The sequence below is a fragment of the Budorcas taxicolor genome, chromosome 13 (genome assembly GCF_023091745.1).
Source record: "Budorcas taxicolor isolate Tak-1 chromosome 13, Takin1.1, whole genome shotgun sequence".
Classification (NCBI taxonomy): domain Eukaryota; kingdom Metazoa; phylum Chordata; class Mammalia; order Artiodactyla; family Bovidae; genus Budorcas; species Budorcas taxicolor.
In genome coordinates this window covers 17,411,323-17,427,032 of record NC_068922.1, presented here as the reverse complement: position 1 = coordinate 17,427,032, position 15,710 = coordinate 17,411,323, and the positions used below count along the sequence as shown (strand labels likewise).

General features: G+C 37.5%; 1 protein-coding gene across 1 annotated transcript in view; it reads left to right on the top strand.

Annotated features, from left to right (window-relative positions):
- YME1L1 (YME1 like 1 ATPase) overlaps window positions 1-15,710 on the top strand; it is a 28,762-nt gene that overhangs the window by 2,902 nt on the left and 10,150 nt on the right. The window contains exons 2-10 of the mRNA XM_052651379.1: window positions 665-796; window positions 6,343-6,505; window positions 8,304-8,402; window positions 8,625-8,734; window positions 10,206-10,356; window positions 10,754-10,837; window positions 12,115-12,197; window positions 14,578-14,668; window positions 15,382-15,534. Of these exons, the coding sequence (XP_052507339.1) occupies window positions 665-796; window positions 6,343-6,505; window positions 8,304-8,402; window positions 8,625-8,734; window positions 10,206-10,356; window positions 10,754-10,837; window positions 12,115-12,197; window positions 14,578-14,668; window positions 15,382-15,534 (1,066 nt within the window). The remainder of the gene's footprint in view (window positions 1-664; window positions 797-6,342; window positions 6,506-8,303; window positions 8,403-8,624; window positions 8,735-10,205; window positions 10,357-10,753; window positions 10,838-12,114; window positions 12,198-14,577; window positions 14,669-15,381; window positions 15,535-15,710) is intronic.

The following is a 15,710-nucleotide window of genomic DNA, read 5'->3' as shown; positions in this document are numbered from 1 at the left end:
GTGGCTCTTAAAACAGCTCTTAGGTGCAAGGACACACTGTTTCGTGATTTCCCATTAAGCTGGGTTTCTCCATTGCAGCCGTCACTAGCTCTTTGTCATTTATCTGCTTATTCATAACTTCCTCTGTTGAGTGGATTCCTTCAGAAATTTAGATTTCCAACATATATTTAAATGGTAAACACTGTTGAAGTTTTACTCTTAAGCACAGCCCAATAAGAGTTGCTGAAGAGCCATAAGATACTGTTGGCGTGAACCTTATAATGACCACATAGTCGTCTTCATTTATCTCTTGAACCTCCACACAACTTTCTGTTACTTCCATTTCTTCTAAAGTATTGGGCTTCTCTGTGTCCCGGAGAGTTTGAATCAGGTCATAAACCTCTAGCTCTTTTCTCTTCCATGATGCGGGGTTGCTGGGCAGCTCCCCACTCAGAGAGGTCTGAGAGCTACAGGACTCTGCTCAGTGTCCAGGAGAGCAGTCTGGACACTTGCCCCATTCTTACATTCTACCTGAGCCAGTCTGAGCAATTTTTAATGTATAGTTTTGATAAACAATGTATGTTTAACTTTGTACAATCCCCAGTTCTGACAATAAAAAGTGTGTTTTTTTTGCTGTTTTTATTCTAAAAAGCACTGCTGATTTTCAGCTTTTATCTTTTTTTAGGTTACAGTTCCTCTGAGTCATCTCATCAATGCCTTCCATTCACCGAAAAAGACACCCGTTTCTGTCAGTGCATCCATTTCTCAAAACCAGCATCGAGATGTAGTGTCTGAGCATGAGGCCCCCACCAATGAGGTAAGAGTTTTTACCCTGGATGTGTGAGAAAGCTTTTTTTGTTCAGTACATTGTAAACATGCCTGAAATAACTTTCTATGTTTAGGCATTTGTAGCAGGGTGATTTCTGTCTTCAGCTTAATCTCTGTTGTAGGATTAAAGACATCTAATTCTGGCTTTGTTGTATGTGCCGAATATTACTTTGTCCTATTTTTAACATTTATCTTATAAAAAATTTTGTGTGGCAGTGTATTCGTATTCACTTCCTATGTTACTACTTGTGTGATACCATTTAAGTATTCTTTAGTATTGCTTCAGTGGTAGCAGGGATCCCACAGTTAACTCCACAACTGCCCCACAAGTCTCAGGGAAGATAGAAGAGCAAGAAGTTATTATATGCTGCCTTATAGAAGCTTTCAGGGCAATTGAACAGTTGAAACACAGACACCTGAAAATGAGATGTATTAGCTATGAAACTGTGCTTTGAGTACTCAGAGAATTATAAAATCATCGTGGTCTGGTATATAGCAAATTGCCAATCTAGTAACTTGTGTTTACAAAACTTGTTACTAAGATAGTTGCTTATAGCTCAGAATACATTTTTCATAGTAAACACTATAATATGTGGCTAAGATTCACAGAAGCCTCTTTAGCCTGTAAATGGCTTATATCCTTAGTCCTCATTTGAGGGACTGTGGTGGAGAACAGTATATGTTGTTCATTTGCTAAGTCGTGTCCAACTCTATGCAAACCGATGAACTGCAGCAAGCCAGACTTCTCTGTCCATCACTGTCTCCCTGAGTTTGCTCAGACTCATGTCCATTGAGTCAGTGATGCCATCCAACCACCTTATCCTCTGTTGCCCCCTTCTCTTACCCTCAATTTTTCCTAGCATCAGGGTCTTTTCCAGTGAGCCAGTTCTTTGCATCGGGTGGCCAAAGTATTGGAGCTTCAGCTTCAGCATCAATCCTTCTAATGAATACTCAGGATTGATATCCTTTAGGATTGACTAGTTTGATCTCCTTGCTGTCCGAGTGACTCTCAAGATGTCTTCTCCAGCACCACAGTTTGAAAGCATCAGTTATTCAGTGCTCAGCCTTCATTATGGTCCAACTCTCAAATCCATACATGACTACCGGAAAAACCATCGCTTTGACTAGACGGACCTTTGTTGGCAAAGTGATGTCTCTGCTTTTCCTAACTCTGTCTAGGTTTGACATAGCTATTCTTCCAAGGAGCAAGCGTCTTTTAATTTTGTGGCTGCAGTCATCATCTGCATTGATTTTGGAGCTCAAGAAAATGAAATCTGACACTATTTCCATATTTGCTTTTGGTGGGAGTGGGATGAGGGGATGGTTGTGAGCTAAGTCTTGAAATACAGTTTTATGTAGGAGAAAAATTTCTTTATGTTTTCCTTTTATACTAGCGTCTTTCTATAGGTGGTCCATTCTTGTTTTTTGACACCCTTCTCAGTTACAGTCTAAGAGAGCTTTCCTAATGATATGACTGCATGTGTCAAAATTGGTACATGTAGCACTATTATATTCATTTCAGAAATTTTGGAATATATTATGTAAGTGGGAGAAATTAATCTATGATCCTGCTTCTCCTTTTCTCCCTTGTACTTTTATATTTTATAATCGTTGGATCATCTGTGTATGCAGATTAAGATTTTTCCTTCATCATTTAATAGTCTTATGAACTTGTTATACCATACATTAGTTTTTATGACTTCAGACTGTTCATTTTATGGTCTGTTGTTGGGTACTGTTTCCAATTTTTTCTGCTATAAACAACACTAGTTGTACTTTCCATGGTACGAGATACTTGACTGTTTCATTAAGTGAAATGGCTAGATCAGTGGTGAGGTATATTTTAGCTTAAATAGTAACTAAATTCTAGAAGCCAAAGTTGAGCTTAAGACTGATGGTTTCAGATACAGAATTGGTGTCTGATTCTCTGGTTTACCATCATTAGTCCTGTGGTTTATCACTGATTACTACTTGCTATTTTTTCACAAACATTTCCATTTTTCTTAAGCATCCTTCCTCATCTCTACTCTCACCTCCTTTGTTCTGCCTTTGCTTTCATCAAGTCTTACTCATCCAAACATCCTCTTCACAATACAAGCAAAAAAACTTTCTTTTTAACTTCCTTCCAAGCTGTCTGACTTCTGTGCCTTTTGCTTTCAGACTTAAGAAAAAAGTAGTATTCTGAACTTAATTGTTGCTTTTATTTATACCATCTCCCATTGTAGTTTGGCTACTACTTTTACCATTTTATAGGCTTGGTGTATTTTGTTGATTTCCTTAGCAGTAAATACAGGCATTTTAAAAAATATGCAGCTTTTTCAACTTTTCCTTACGAATATCCACTGTTTTCAAAGTACTCAGAAATTGAGTGATACTGCATTGATTTTTTTTTTCCCCTCTTTCTGTTTTGCTGGACTTCTTTTTATTGCCAGCCTTTTAAATAGTGGATGCGTTTACCTGTAATCTAATTTTCATTCTCCACAGTCTCCCAGATTATCTATCTTAATGTTTATATATTCCTATATGCTGATAACTCCCAAATCTACCTTCAGCTCTATAAAGCATCTCTAAAGTTTTAAAATAGTCATCTGGTGACTTATTAAAATACCCTCTGGACAGACTTCAAGGACCTCAAAATAAAGATGTCTAAAACTGAACTACTTCTTCAGATTCCAGTGTATTTGATCTTAACAGTGGTTTTAGCACCTCTTTGTCAGTCTGGGTCCAACCAAGGGAAAGAGACCACATAGTCATTTGAACAGTGCAAGTTTAATATACAGAATAAATATTTTTAGTTGAATATTTTAAAAATATTGGTCTTACAGGGGATTGGCATAACTAGGGATTGGCTAGTAATAAGTAAGGAGAACTCGAAATATATAGGACTTACAGATTCAAGGAGCAGCTAATACTCCCAGGATTGACCTACCCACGAAGACTTCTCCACCCTTGGGCTGAGGTTCTGAGGTTGTTGGAGAGGGTATGGCCTTGGCTCACTAAGTGGCATAGAAGTTGCTGGTGCTGTGCAAGCTGAACCTGATGGAAATCTGCCAGCTGGGTACCAGGAGAAGCTGTTTGTGGGAAAGCTGCCAAGTACTGTTGGCAACTGTGCACACAGGAGCCAGGCTTCAGAGAAGCTGAGGAGCCAGATGCTGGAGAAACCATGGGTGTTGCACCCAGGAGCCTGTTGAGTGACCATAATACATGGCCTGAACCAGGAACAGAAACTCCTCCTACGAAGTCTCTCCAGTGCCCTCTACTGACAACTTAATGTTCTAGCCAACAAAGGAAGACTATTTAAAGGGACCCAGATACATGATTGTGGAGCCAGAGAAAGGACCAAGAGGAGCTGAGAGACAGCAGATCGATAACCAGCGCATCCGTCCAGAACCCCCCTCCCTCATAATCCTGTACTTCACTGGTTTTTTCAAATGTCTGTTGTCTGCCACTTGGTATCTGCATCCCTCTTAGGGCTCAGTTCAGGTTCATGCCTTTTTTCTCTTGTTATATCAGCCTTCTTTTCTCCAGCTTATCATCTTTATCTTCTGTCTTCTTACTCTAAAACAAAACTAATGATATTAGGTATAGAATTAGATTCAAACACAGCTGCTCACAATTTGGCCATAGCCCTTCTTTCTAGTGCTTTCTTCAGTCACTGAACTTGACTGCATCTCAAACATTCCAGGCCCTCTCATGACTTTTTGTTTGTCCTCTTCCCCGAGGTTTCTTCCCCGAAGTTTCCCCATCATTTGCGAATTAAGTGTTAATTCTGGGAAACCTTATCTGACTTAGGAAATTGATTGTTCTGTGTTCTGTTACCACTTAAAAAAAAAAAACCTCTATAAGAGCAGTTACCATGTAGTATGGTAATTATCATACTCATATGTACTTTATTTCTCTTTGTGTTCCTAGGACCTGATAGCCAATAAGTAAGGTGAATAATCTTCTTAGTTAAAAATCTGCATTTCTTTTTGTATTGTAAATAGACTTTTTGGTTTCCCTAATTTAGAAGATAAAATATAGCTTTTAAATATTGTAGTCCTTCTGGTTCCATTATGATAATGTGCCTTATATTGTACAGTTTTTATTACCTTAAAAAGCACTTATTAAATATTTCATTCTGACTTTAACTGTCTTACTGTATATATTAGGCTGTGTAGATGGCCAAGGCATGATCTTATCCATTGATCCATACTATCCTGTTGTGAAATAATCAGGATATATTTTATAATCATTTTCCTAATGAGGAAAGGAATTCTAAGAATGTGAAAGACTGGTTACAAAGCTTATAATTGACTAGCACCTGAACATCAATCCAGAGCTATGTAATCCAAGGATCTGACTACATCAGTCATAAGGAGTTGTTATTTTACTTGTTTTGTTTAGTTTTACTTCTCTTACTTGAAGTTTTAGCTTTTGGGACTTTAAATTGTTACTTGTCCGTAGTGGCTCCCTGTCTGCTCATTTGAACAAGAAAATAGCTCACTGCTATTTAATTTCTAGTTATTTCAGAACTGTTTTAAGGTGAAAGTATTCTCTTGACTGGTTTCCACACATCTTTTGCTTTGTTCAATGTCTCTCCTTACTAGGAGTTAGATATGGGTAATTTATAGAACCTTTTGGTTCAAATAAGAATCTCAGCATATGTTTATTGAATGGGCTTTTGTTTATGGTCATTAAAGCTCCATGGACTGCTAATACTATTGGGAGTATAGTATGATTTTTTTTTTAAAGCTTTGTCAAATCTCACATGGTTGACCTCAGTAAAGCTAGAACTAGAGAAATAGGCATACCAATTTATTTTTTAAATATTTGAAGGAAAAGGGAATCAATACATTTGTTAGATTTTAAAAATTCACATTATTTTAGTTAATAAGTACTCTTTAAGTTAAATAGCTTGATGTGATTATGCTTACCTGAGCTAAACAACAAGGACCTACTATGTAATGTTTTGTAGTAACTTATGGTAGAAAATTATATATGTATATAATTCTATATATAGTAGAAAATTATGTATATATATATATGTGTGTGTGTGTATATATATATATATGGCTTCCCAGGTGGTGCTAGTGGTAAGGACTCCCCCTGCCAATGTAGGAAATGTAGCTGATGCAGGTTTGATCTCTGTGTCAGGAAGAGCCCCAGAGAAGGAAATGTCAACCCACTCTAGTATTCTTGCCTGGGAAGTCCCATGGGGTGATAGTCAGACACAACTGAGCACACACACTTCACATATGTGTGTGTTTATGTGTGTATATATAACACATGAGTGTGTATATATATAACTGAAAAGATATGGGTTTGATCCCTGGGTCAGAAAGGTCCCCTGAAGAAGGAAATGGCAACCCACTCCTGTACTCTCGCCTGGAACGTCCCAGGGACAGAGGCGCCTAGTAGGCTACAGTTGATGGGGTCACAAAAGTGGGACATGACTTAGCGACTAAACAACAACAGAAACATTGTAAATCAACTATATGTTAATAAAAAGTTAAAAAATAATAATGCTTACATGGTTGACTCAATCTTTTACAGCCTGTACTTAACTTAAGGGACCTTGGATTATCTGAATTAAAAGTTGGACAGATTGATCAACTGGTAGACAGTCTACTTCCTGGATTTTATAAGGACAAAAATGTTTCTTCCCATTGGCATACATCTCATGTATCTGCACAGTCCTTCTTTGAAAATAAATATGGTAAGTTAATATAGTTTATGTTTCAATGAAAGTAAGCCATTTTAGTACTGTTGATTATTTATTTATTTATTTATTTATTTTGGATATTTATCACAGCTTTATTTATACAACTGTCAAAATGTCTAAGTAACCAAGATGTAGTAGATGCATGGATAAACAACTTGTGTGTGTGTGTGTGTTCAGTTGCTTAGTTCAGTTCAGTTCAGCAGCTCAGTCTTGTCCAACTCTTTGCAACCCCAGGGACTGCAGCATGCCAGGCTTCCCTGTCCATCACCAACTCCCAGAGCTTACTCAAACTCATGTCCACTGAGTTGGTGATGTCATCCAACCATCTCTCCTCTGTCATCCCCTTCTCTCCCACCTTCAATCTTTCCCAACATTATGGTCTTTTCTAATGAGTCAGTTCTTCACATCAGGTGGTCAAAGGATTGGAGCTTCAGCATTAGTCCTTCCAATGAATATTCAGGACAGATTTCCTTTAGGATTGACTGGTTTCATCTTGTAGTCCAAGGGACTCTCAAGAGTCTTCTCCAACACCACAGTTCAAAAGCATCAATTCTTCGGTGCTCAGCTCTCTTTATGGTCCAACTCTCACATCCATACATGACTACTGGAAAAACCACAGCTTTGACTAAATGGACTTTTGTCAGCAAAGTTATGTCTCTGCTTTTTAATACACTGTCTAGGTTTGTCATAGTTTCTCTTCCAAGGAGCAAGTGTCTTTTAATTTCATGGCTGCAGTCACCATCTCCAGTGATTTTGGAGCCCAAGAAAATAAAGTCTCTCACTGTTTCTATGGTCTCCCTGTCTATTTGAGATGAAGTGATGAAACCAGATGCCATGATTTTAGTTTTTTGAATCCTGAGCTTTAAGGCAGTTTTTTCACTCTCCTCTTCCACTTTCATCAAGAGGCTCTTTAGTTCTTCTTTGCTTTCTGCCGTAAGGGTGGTGTCATCTGCACATCTGAGGTTACTGATATTTCTCCTGGCAATCTTGATTCCAGCTTGTGCTTCATCCAGCCCAGCATTTCACATGATGTACTCAGTTACCTGTAACTGCAGCCTTCCACTGTGGTTATTACTAGTATCAGACCTTGGCGAAGCAGTGGCCATGTCCCAAAATTCAGCTTAAATTTTGTACCAGGAACTGTTCTAGATACTGGAGATACAAAGATGAGTAAGACACGATTCCTTCTTCCACGGAGCTCATAGTCTAGTGAGGAGACAACCCGGCGCGAAGCCGTCGGCTCCCGGCGGCCCCGGCGGCCCCGGCGGCCCCGGCGGGGCCTCCTCCACAGGCGGGCGCCCAAGACCGCCATCTCTCAGCAGGCGCGGCGGCGGCGGCAGCCCAGGCCGCCCGCAGCCACTAGGAACCCGCTCGCCGGGCTCCTGTTGATAATTTAATAGATAACAAGGTTAGGGGGTTTCCCTGGTGGCTCAGATGGTAAAGAATCCACTTGCAGTGCGGGTGTGATCCGTGGGTCAGGAAGATCCCCTGGAGAAGGGAATGGCAATCCACTCCAGTATTCTTGCCTAGAGAATTCCATGGACAGGAGCCTGGAGGGCTACAGTCTGTGGAGTTGCAAAGAATCGGACGTGGCTGAGCCACTTAGACTTTCATGTTACTTATTAACATACTTCTGGTTTCCAATGTTTCATCACATTGTAGACTAGTTTTGAAATTGTCTCTTGCAAATAACTTGTTTTGGTTTTTCTAATATTTGGTAAAATCATTTGTTGTATTTCATGATTTGATTGTTTGACAATTAGAAAGTTTAGTTTTTACAATTTCTTTCCAGGTTGCCTAGATATGTTTAGTACTTTACGTTCCTCTTGCTTGTACCGACAACATTCAAGAACTCTTAAAAGAATTTGTTCAGATCTTCAGTACTGGCCAGGTATGAAGCAACAATTATATTTATTTTGAAAAAAATAGATTTGTTTAATATATTCTGATTTGTCTTTCTTAGTGATATTAATGATTAGAAACATTCATTTGTAGCTCACAGTAGGATCTGCAGAATATTTGGAAATAACTAGTGTCAAAGTTTTGGTTCTTAGTAGACATTTTCCTTGTGAAAATTTAAAATGAAAACTGAGTGTAATACTGTTTCATTCAGTTTTCATACAGTCTCGGGGTTTTAAAACGTTGAAATCAAGGACACGACGTCTGCAGTCCACCTCTGAAAGATTAGCAGAAACCCAGCACACAGCGCCATCATTTGTGAAGGTAATCAGACCTTTTTCGTTGTTGTTTGATAAAGCAGTACTTTTCAGAAAGAATGTTCAATATCGGATGTATGTTTTTGGCTAGTTGATTTTCTTTCATCTTTTCATTTAGGATAATGGATTAATATTCTATGCAATCATTATATCTACAACATTTCTGGATTCCAAGCTTATTTTTCCACTAGCCTGTTAGACATCTTCCTTTGTTTTTTTCTTCTGTCAATCTACACCTGCTTATGTATTCTTATGTTAATAAGTAGCATCCATCCAGGCTAGAAACATTGTGGTTAACTATAATCTGTCCATCTTCTCTCACTTCCTGCATCCATAATTACTAAAATCCTATTGATCCAGCCTCTTAAATATTTCTTAAATCTGTCTTCATCCCCAGGTCCACTGCATAGACAGATGATGATTATTTAGTCTCCCTGCCTTCACTTTTACTAGCTTTAGTCCAGTCTCCAGACTGCCATCTGCTGGACTGTCTAAAATGTAATAGTGTAATGGTTGTATTCCTCTGCTTTATTGTCAGATTTCTGCCATGGTACATAAGGCATTTCATCACTTGGCATTCTGCCTAACATTTTTCTGTTCTCATCTTTGAGTGTACCACCTCCTCTCTCCCTCTATCGTCTCCTCTCTTGGTGTTTTAAAGTCCTGTCAAACAAGACTGCTTATTGCTCTTAAGTACTAGAGGCTGTTGTTTCATCAGTTCAGTTGAGTTCATTTCAGTCGCTCAGTCGTGTCCGACTCTTTGTGACCCCATGAATCACAGCACGCCAGGCCTCCCTGTCCATCACCAACTCCCGGAGTTCACTCAGACTCTCATCCATCGAGTCAGTGATGCTGTCCAGCCATCTCATCCTCGGTCGTCCCCTTCTTCCTTGCATGGCACTGTCAAATTGTTTATGCCCTGTGTTTCTGTGGTTTAGTTATCCCATCCTCTGTAAGGTTTTTTCCTGACTTCTTAGACAGCTTTTGTTTTACCACCATACCTAGTTCCTCTAATGTAATATCAAAATAACTTCAAAAACTTAGTTATTTGTGTATCTCTTCGCAGTAGACTGAAGATATTCCGATCATTGGTATTTACATGTTCAGAACTTAAACACGGTCAAGTATTAACATATGAAAGATGCTAAGTAAACATTTAATAAATGAGTGAGGTTTTACTTCCAGCAGGAATAAAGGAGTGTGACCTGTTGTAAGCTATCAAACCCTAAGTCAGCTTGTGAACTGTTACTCAGTAGAGTTAGTGACTTACATAGTTCATATTCACTAACTGCTAGGAGTATATGGGCCAGTGTTAGTTTCCTGATCATTGGCTATTTATTGTTGAGTCTTAATTCTTCACATTGACAATAAAAATTTTAAATTGTAGAATTTTAATGAATTTTTTTGTGATTAGTTGTTATGTTTGGGGGGAATATTACCTATAGTCAATGATACTGATGTGTTGTTTGTGTATTTAGGGGTTTCTTTTGCGGGACAGAGGATCAGACGTTGAGAGTTTGGATAAACTCATGAAAACCAAAAACATACCTGAAGCTCACCAAGATGCATTTAAAACTGGTTTTGCAGAAGGTTTCCTGAAAGCTCAAGCGCTAACACAAAAAACCAATGGTAAGTTGATTAGACACCATCCAAATCTGGAGAGGAATATCTGAAAGGAAATCATAGTCCTGCCTCTAAGTGATTATAATAACTTTTCTAACAATTATACAACTTTTTATTGGTTACATTTCCTTATGTTTGTATCTTAAGCTGTGTGGAAAGAGAATATGTCCTGGCACTTTCACTGTCTGAAGTAAACCTAAGTCAGTGATAGAAGTACAAGAGGCTTTGTGAAATTTTTAACATGTGCTGAAAGGCGATCATGGAGATTATGCAGAATACACCAGGCTCCGGAACTATGTGTTGTGAAATGTGATTACCACCAGTAACCTCATGTTTGCATTTCATTGAGCTGTCATTTCTCATTGATAACATTTTATTTAAGGCTTTTTTCTTTTTCCTCCAGATTCTTTAAGAAGAACTCGCCTGATTGTTTTTATTCTGCTGGTAGTTGGCATTTATGGACTCTTAAAGAACCCATTTTTATCTGGTAGAGACTCTTTATATTTGACTTTCATTTTTTATATTTTTTATTTATATATTAAAATATATTTTATATTTGACTTGAAAAATCTTTTATATACTCATGTCTTTTCCTTAGTCTAAGACTTAGAGATAAGAAAACATTTATGTTTATAATTCCAGGGTCTACGTCTTCAATCCAAATTTGAGACTTCTCAGATTGGGTTACTTTGAGATTGTTTTTTACATTGAGATAGAAAAATTTTAATCTCTTAAGATTATGTATCATCCACCTCGTCAGAGGACTTACTATATTTGCATTGTCTTATGGATTATAAGAAAAATTCCTTCAGACACTGTATAAATTCAGTTGTACTTTTTTAATGATATAAAATATTTTTTAAAGTTCCAAGGATTATTTTAGAGTAATAATTTTAAATTTACTTCTAGACGTGATTAATTCCCCAGATTTTTAGGAAATGATACTTAACCGATGATAAAATTCTAAGAACATGCAGAAGAATTTTATAATAGCAATTCATAGTGAAAATAGTCATCTGTTTCAAAGGCACAGTAATATATTCAGTGTATTTAAAATTGACACACAGAAAATTACTTTAGAGCCCCAGGTTTTCTCAGTTTGCCAGTCTAAAATGAAATAATAATGTCAGATTTAAGTGGATCCAATTGATTTTTCCAGCTGTCATTCAGTGTTTATACCGTGTTTTCCCCTTTCTTTATGATGATTACCTTGAGAGGGAAAAAAAAATGATTTACAGTTAAGAACATTGATTGACCTAGATCAGAAATTATTCCTAGAACTTGATGTAGTCCCAGTCATGTTAAAAGTTATCAAACCTGAGATGAGCTTTTAACATCCAGGAATAGCCTCTTTTATATATAGATCTGCTTTCTCTTGTCTCTCTGTTTTTTTAAAAATTATTTCTTCTAAAAAAAGGAACTAGTGTATGGATTGATAGGTGGTATCAGCAGGGTGGTAGATTATTCTTTTGTGTTTCTTAATTGCACACAATAGAGCTTGAGAACCATTGGTTTACATTTTTCTTATTAGATATAAGGAGAAGAGGAAAATTCTTAGTTTAAATTGGAAAGGCAAAGATGTCATTTTAATGAGAATCATTCATTCCTTGAACATTGTCTCAAAATCCAGAAGACCTAATTCCTACTCCTCGCATTGTGGTCTTAGACATTTAGTTTTTCTGGACTTTCTTGCATCTGAAAAACAAGGTGGTTAGAATTTTATGAATCTGTCAAATATGTAAGCATTTTTTCTTGTCCCTTTAGTCCGCTTCCGGACAACAACGGGGCTTGATTCAGCTGTAGATCCTGTGCAGATGAAAAATGTCACCTTTGAACATGTTAAAGGAGTAAGTTAAAAAGTTTACCTTGGTCTCTTCAAACATTATGGTAATTGTATTTTTTATTAGAAAGGTTGAAATAATAGAAAATACATACACGGTCTGTGCCTCCAGTTCTTGGCACAGAGCTGTTAAAACCCTTGTAATTTCTCAGGGGAGAAGAGCACTGGGAGTATCTTTTGTTCTACTGTTTGGTCCTTGACACCAGTTCCTGACACAGGGCTTCTGAGTCCCTTGGAATGTCCTGGGTGATGGCAGTGTCTTTTGTTCTTTTCTTTCCTTGTCCCCTTGACTACACAGCTTGTACCTTATGGGATCTTAGCTTCCCAACGAGGGACTGAACCCAGGCCCACAGCTGTGGATACATGGTGTCCTATCCACTGGACCGCCAGGGAAGTCCCAGTGTCTTTTGTTCTAATGAGGTGGCTATGAGTGGGCTCCTGGAGGGGGCCTGGTCACCAGAAAGGTCAAGCTGTGGTTAGAATCTTGGAACTTCCACCTCTACTCTCTGTTCTCCAGAGAGGGGAGAGGGGCTGGAAAGGAGTTAATAATTGATTATGCCTATATGAGTACACTCCCATTAAAATCCCAACAGGTCGGGGTTTGGAGGAGTTTTTAGTTAGTGAACACATAGAGGCGTGAGGAGAGTAGCATTTTCAGAGAGGAAATGGAGGGCCTGTACCCCTTCCTGTGTCCCTTACCTACCTCTCTCTTCCTTCTGGCTGTTCTAGGGTATATCCTTTCATAATAAGCCAATAGTACCTAACCTGGTTTCCTGAGTTCTATGAGCTGCTCTACCAAATTAAGCCCAAGGAGGAATTCTGGGAATCTCCAATTTATAGCCAATTGGCAGAAGCACAGATGACAACCTAGATGTGTGATTGACATCTGAGGGTGTGTGGGAGGCGGGGAGGGGTAAGTCTTCTGGGACTTTGGCCCATCAGTATGTTTTCTGTTCGCCCCTTCCCAAGTACTTTTTTATCACTGCCCAATGTAAATGAGTTTTCTCACTGAGTTATTAAAAGTTGTGTGATATGAGGTTGTAGGTTGGCTATAAATATATTATTATGTGAGGGTAATTTAAAATAAATACGTGAAAGTATACATACAAAAAAGGTATTCTTCATTTACACTGGTAGCCAACATTTTTAAATTGAAGTCGCACCCATGAAAAAATTTCCAGTGTTTGTTGAAAATCGAATTCTGGAACACCAGGTTGTATTCTTTGGCAGAGCCATGTTGTGGTTGTCTTTAAAGGGACTGTTGCTTTCCAGTTCAGCACATTTCCACCAGTGCTGTTCTCCATCTGCCCTTCTTCACTCATTTATTGATACCATTTTGCCACTAGGAATTTGCATTTGTGACTACTGCTTATATGCTGACTAGGAAAATTGCTCACTGTTTCTAATAGATAGCTTTCTTAATCCTTATCAGTGTTTTAAAGATGATCTAATATTCTGATTGTAATTTTTGTTGGCCAGATTGGATTTTTTTTTTTTGCTAGGGATCTCAATTCTGTAAGATATTATATTTGGGGAATTAAATCTTTAAAATTTTTTTTACCACAACTATTTATAAAGCAGTACACTATAGCTTAATTTTAGTCACTATCCTTTGGCATTTGTTAGGAACTAAATTGTTTATATTCTAGTAGTAATTCCAATGGCACCCCACTCCAGTACTCTTGCCTGGAAAATCCCATGGGCAGAGGAGCCTGGTAGGCTGCAGTCCATGGGGCGCTAAGAGTCGGACACGAGTGAATGACTTCACTTTCACGCATTGGAGAAAGAAATGGCAACCCACTCCAGTGTTCTTGCCTAGAGAATCCCAGGGACAGGGGAGCCTGGTGGGCTGCCGTCTGTGGGGTCGCACAGAGTCGGACACGACTGAAGAGACTTAGCAGCAGCAGCAGCAGCAGCAGCAGTAATTCCTTATAATAAAAATGACTTCATAACTAGTCACAAATTAATGTTATAACTTAAACACAAACTCACTTACCGTTAATATGTAGTAAGTCCAGATAGTTTGCCCTTGAAGCTTACAACCAGGTCAAAAAAAGTTTTAGATTTGAAACATATTAGGCAACTCTATATTAAATGCCACTGAGACATTTAACTAGAATTTTGAATGTAACAGGTTTTTTTTTTTTTTTAACCAAAGGAGGCAATTGGAAAGGGGTTTCATTGGGATATGTAAGGAGATTTCATGTATCTGGTACTGAGGGTCAGGAGAAAACCCTTTATGTGAATATTTCTAAAGGGGCCTTTTTGTATACTTTCACTGAAACAAAAAGCCAAATTAATATCAGGTTAAATTTACAATATTCAAAGAGGGTGTCTTGGTAAGATAATTAATATTTTAAATTATTTGGTAAATTGTATCACTTCAGGTGGAGGAAGCTAAACAGGAATTACAGGAAGTTGTTGAATTTTTGAAAAATCCACAAAAATTTACTGTTCTTGGAGGTAAACTTCCAAAAGGTAAGGTATCTTCGCTTTCCCATGACTTGACAAAACACTGTAATATATCACTAATTTAATTTTTCTCAGGTTTACCTGATGAAAGTTTATTAGTAATTCTTAATTGCTATTTTACAAGTGCTCATTCTGAACATACTATTTTGTTATCTTTTTTCTTTGATAATCTAAAAGTTTGTTATTTCAAACTTTTAAGTAAATTGCAACAAGAAATAGTACAAAGAATTCCCTCCATGGTTTTAACTCAGGCTCAAAAATTTTATTAACATTTTGTTCTATTTGTTAATTGATTTTCTTTACATTTTTAAAAAACCATTTGCAAGTAAATTATAGATGTCATGCTCTTTTGCCCCTAAATACCTCATCATGTGTTGCCTAAGAATTAAGGATATTCTCTTTATTACAATTTCAGTACAGTTATTAAAATCAGGAAATTTAACATAGATCCAAAACTGTTATCTAATCCAAAGTCATATTCAGATATTTATCCCAATGTGTAAATAGTATTTAAATAATACAGGAAAATTAGTTACGAAGCAGGTCCTGAAATGAATCATTTATAGAGACAAATATGTTTGACTATGTTTGAAAATATTGATCATTGGTCTGCCTTCAACCACAGCACTATATTTATTAATTTGTAATTATTTAAGTTCTTATCAAATTGTGTTTTTATTTTTTAATTTGAACCATTCTTGTTTATTTTTTTCCTTTAGGAATTCTTTTAGTTGGACCACCAGGAACAGGAAAGACACTTCTTGCCCGAGCTGTTGCTGGAGAAGCTGATGTTCCTTTTTATTATGCTTCTGGATCAGAATTTGATGAGATGTTTGTGGGTGTGGGAGCCAGCCGTATAAGAAATCTTTTTAGTAGGTCTAGAGGATCTTTCATATAGTAATAATTTGTCTTAATGTTAGGAAAAGAGGGTTTCTTAAACTCTGTCTTTGCTTCTTGTTTCTGATTTGATAGTTAGTTGAAATAGCCATTGTAGGATGCTAATCTCAGGTAACTTAGTGTGTGGGCTAAAATAAAACTACTACTTTTC